This window comes from Phaethon lepturus, unplaced genomic scaffold (assembly GCF_000687285.1).
Source record: "Phaethon lepturus isolate BGI_N335 unplaced genomic scaffold, ASM68728v1 scaffold5478, whole genome shotgun sequence".
NCBI lineage: Eukaryota > Metazoa > Chordata > Aves > Phaethontiformes > Phaethontidae > Phaethon > Phaethon lepturus.
Genome location: NW_010558236.1, coordinates 1 through 4,634, shown reverse-complemented (window position 1 = coordinate 4,634; position 4,634 = coordinate 1). Strand labels below are relative to the sequence as shown.

General features: G+C 38.5%; 1 protein-coding gene across 1 annotated transcript; it reads right to left on the bottom strand.

Annotated features, from left to right (window-relative positions):
• Positions 1–3,785: 3,785 nt before the first annotated feature.
• Positions 3,786–4,234, bottom strand: TMEM70 (transmembrane protein 70; the record flags this gene model as incomplete). Its single annotated transcript, XM_010292987.1, has 1 exon — positions 3,786–4,234. A coding segment is annotated over one exon (449 nt), but the record flags the coding sequence as incomplete, so codon positions are not given.
• Between the last annotated feature and the right edge of the window lie 400 nt (positions 4,235–4,634).

Below are 4,634 nucleotides of genomic sequence, written 5' to 3'. Positions count from 1 at the left end.
CCTGCTCTTCACACCAGATTGAGTGACACTGGTACCAGGGTAGGATGTGAGACCCAGCTGCTGGGGACAAATGGTTGGTCGGTACTGGAAAGGCTGCAGGAGCTGGCAACCTTTATAGTAAGTGTAGCCTTCCAAATAAGACAGCTTGTAAAGAACATGTTTTAGAAGACTGGCTTCTACATCAGAATCTCCACATGTATGAGTACATTCTCTAGGTCTTCTAAATTAATTGTTTCTTCCATGTCATACATAAGTTACCTGCACTCAAAGAAACATCAGCCACTTCCAGGGTTGAAAATGTTAGCAGGTAGTAATACTTCTGCAATTAGAACTGGTTTTTACCACATGTATGAAACTGAAGATAAATACACAAGAAGAAAATAGTAGTTCACAAAATTAATGGGATTGTGAGGATGTGGAGCTAACATAACCACATTGGGAATTACTTGGTAGCAGTCTGTTTATTGAAATACACTACAGTCAATTCTCTTGCAGGATTTGTTAGTAGCGAGAGGGCCTGTTTTGGTTTATGCACATTTCCTAGCTTAGAAGGACACCAAGCATTTCAGTTTCCCACTTGGAAATGCACTCACTGCACTATGAAATATCTGTATTAAGACAGACTGTTCAGAACCCAAAGTAAAAGAGAAATGCTTCTACAAGTCTTCTTGGATTACATTTCCATTCCCTTATTTAGTGTATAATGTGAAGAACAAACTACAGTTTGAAAACTAGTCTCTACTGCTCTCACCAAGTTCCAGGGACCTAAACCAGTCACATATGTGCAAGCATACTCAAGTCCTGTGTTCAGTTTTGGGCCTCTCACTACAAGAAGGACGTTGAGGTGCTGGAGCGTGTCCAGAGAAGGGCAACGAAGCTGGTGAGGGGGCTGGAGCACAAGTCTTATGAGGAGCAGCCTAGGGAATGGGGCTTGTTCAATTTGGAGAAGAGGAGGCTGAGGGGAGACCTCATCGCTCTCTACAACTACCTGAAAGGGGGTTGTGGTGACGTGGGTGTTGGTCTCTTCTCCCAAGTAACTAATGATAGAACGAGAGGAAATGGCCTTCAGTTGTGCCAGGGGAGGTTTAGACTGGATATTAGGAAAAATTTCTTCACCAAACCGTTGTCAAGCATTGGAACAGGCTTCCCAGGGAAGTGGTTGAGTCACCATCCCTGGAGGTATTTAAAAGACCTGTAGATGTGGCACTTCAGGACATGGTTTAGTGGTAGAGTTGGCAGTGTTAGGTTTATGATTGCACTTCATGATCTTATATTTAGGTCTTTTCCAACCTAAACAATTCTCTGATTCTAAGTAGACACTGTAAGTAAAAACTGCAAACAAGCCAAATTGAGAACCCTGGGTTTACATACAGGACAGGCAGAGGTCAAACCACTAACAGGGATGGGGCCAAAGCCCTACTTACTCAGCAACCATAACAATTATTATGATTTTAAGATTTACAACATCGTTGTTTCACAAACTGAGTTTGCCAAGTCAGCAGCAGACATGGCAGAAGCAGCTAGAATACCGTACATCTCTAGTAAGTTTGGTCTTCCCTTTCTTTAATATAAAAGTACTCTTAAAAGCAAGCTATGGAATTATCATTATTTTAAAGCTGCACCCTGGAAATATAAAATACTTCTCTGAGACTACATCACAGGAAGAATCATCACCTATCTTCTGGTAGAAATCTGGATTTTTCAAATGTTTTTCTTTTAAATCATCTATGTGTCAGAAGGCCACTGACTAGCTTAACTTGCATTCCACTGCCAGAAAGCAAACAGATAGAAGAAATAATGTTTAACTTCCATACTTTTTTTGAGAAACTTAGCCACTGGAATGGAAATCTCTTACTATTGCTTCTTAAATCTCGATTGGCCAAATCTCAAATTTAACAGTGAAAATTTTCTGCAGTCAGAAGAAAAGGCTGAGGATTTTGATATTGCTCAAGGGAGACAAAAATATAATTTTGGGGATTTTCCTTTACCTTCTTTTGCAAACTCTATTTCCTGTTCTCCTTGTATTTGGCATTTAAAGATGAAGTTAACTTTATCCACAAGCACAAGACGACAGCAAATGCATCAGGCATGGAAAGAATGGAAAGATTCTTTTTAACTAGGTGTAAACCATCATTTCGGTAAGGACAATTAGTACAACCAGGTGATCAGAATTGCTGGTTACTGGTCTCACGTCTTCAATATATTTTATGGAAATTTTTTTTTATATTATTGTTACCTATTAAGTGTTACTGGCTTCGGGGGCTAGATCAGGCTTTTAAAATTACACCTGTGCCAACACAAAAGAATTGCCTCAAAAATATCTGGATGGGATGATTTGTTTTTTAGTTATTCAGAAAGTACACTGACAGCAGTTTCAACAGTCAGAAAAACAATATTTAAAAACACTGATGTTTTAATATGACCTATAGTGTCATCCTATGACAGGAAACTGAAATAATAGTCTTGGAAGACATTTAGACTTTTAAATAGATTTTTTCAGCTAGAACTTACAAAACATCTGTAAAGGTAGCTATAATTATTCTTTATTTGCAGTATCAGGATGACAACTAGAAGCAAGCATCAGATTTATTTATTACAAAGGGCACTGCTAATACAAAGGTATTAACTTGAATTTCGCATTTTTTTTAATTCAGCAATTTTTAAGCCTCAAAATATTTAGGCCCTTCATGATTTGAAAACAAGTATCTGTCAGTTTACATGACGAACCTCCCTTTAGGCTAAAACATTTAAATCCAATTTCTGCATACTCAGAGCGCAGAACAGTCTAGTCACACAAAAAGATCCAGTCCTCTTTTTACTTGAGCTAAAGGTGGTTTGCTTTTGTAGTGCTAAAGATCAAGAGATATTTTTTAAAGGCACAAGATCTAAACAGTACTCTACAGGAGATTCCCTTTTGCTTCCCCACCTTACATAAATGCTGACAGAGACCATTTTAGCCACTAGCTGCTAGTATTCTTTTTAAGTCAGTTCAAATACAGCACACATTTTCAACAGGATATTCACAGAGCAAATCTTATGCTAAGGTGCTTCCCCCTGTGCAACAGAAGAGAGGCTTCGTGTTCTCCACCTCTGGGGACAGGGTGGCTCGGAGTGGGACTCTAATTTAAGAAACCATTTCATAGCTGTGAGGAGCTAGAGATTATTGCAATGCAGACACCCTCCTGATCTTCTCCAGAGGCCTGCAGACCTCTAGAAGGAGGCTGTAGCAGGAACTAGCAGTAATACCTGTCTACTTTCTGTAGACTCCTCCTGGCTACCAATGCTCTCACAAAGGAAAGTCAAAGCTATCTCAACTCCCTTTATGCCACCAGCAGCATTAACAAAAAAACCCAATCTCTTTGGATTAAGTACAATTAATTTTTAAGGCTTAAAAGCTTAACTATGTACTTGACAGGTAATGAGTATTGATGATTTTTCTTCTATGAATGGTTCCTTTTGAAATGGAGATGGTGAGATTGTCACACAGCCCATACATTTTATACTTCTCCTGGATAGTTAACAATAAAAACCAAGCCAAGCACAAACAAGCACAAGACAGATCTAAGTTGTGGGTTTTTTTACTATGTTTCGTGTTATTAACTCTGAAGAAACCCCCACATGGTTTACAAGTTTAAAAAAAAATGTTTTGTTCTTTTTTTTATACATTCCAAAATGCATCTGGGGAACTCTATCTATCTGTTACTTAAGAAAGTGTAATAGAATTTTACATTCACATATACAGCACTGCACCATGAAAAATGATAGTGACATTCATTATTTTCAAATTATTTTCTTTCATCAGCTTCCTTCTCCTCCTCTAAGTTAAAATAAAAGGATTTGTCATAGCCCATGAGATGGTTATAATCCTGAGGATTTGGGAAAAGCATCGGATTAACAAGCATCGATTTCGTTTTAGCGTAAAATGTTGTAAACATCTTGGTGATGTCCGGAATCTTTACATCCTTCTGATGAAAAACAGTCGCTTTTTCTGCCAAGATCGCATTGTATGTAATGGCTGTATACGTGTCCATTTCATCTTTATAGTAGAGTCGAATCACATAGCCTTTTGTAAGGACATGCAAAGTAACCGGTGTTACAAATGTAAAAAACCCGATCAACCCATAAAAGGCAGCTTGTATAAACAGACTTTCAAATCCAATACCAGTTTTGAGCATGATGTAGGGCATCATGAACAGGTTGAATATGCTGGTGGAGTAAGAAAAAAACCTCACACCTACAAAAAACAAACAAAAAAAGAAAAGGAAGGTTAATACTTATGAGCAAGATTATCTCTATAATTACATATGTTCTGCTACTATATATTGATGGTGTTACTTGAACAGCTGAAGTTACTGAAAATCCACTTTTTTTTTAAGCTCGCAAACAAACCATTGAAAGTTCAACCCTGTCTTCTTGCCACTGTTCTGGTTTGCTTACATGTTCATGTTCGGCTGGACGGCTGAGCTCCGAGTTGTGGTGAATGGAGTTAAATCCAGTTGGCGGCCAGTCACAAGTAGTGTTCCCCAGGGCTCAGTTTTGGGGCTGGTCTTATTTAATATCTTTGTTGATGATCTGGATGGGGATCGAGTGTTCCCTCAGTAACCTTGCAGATGACACCAAGTTGGGTGGGAGTA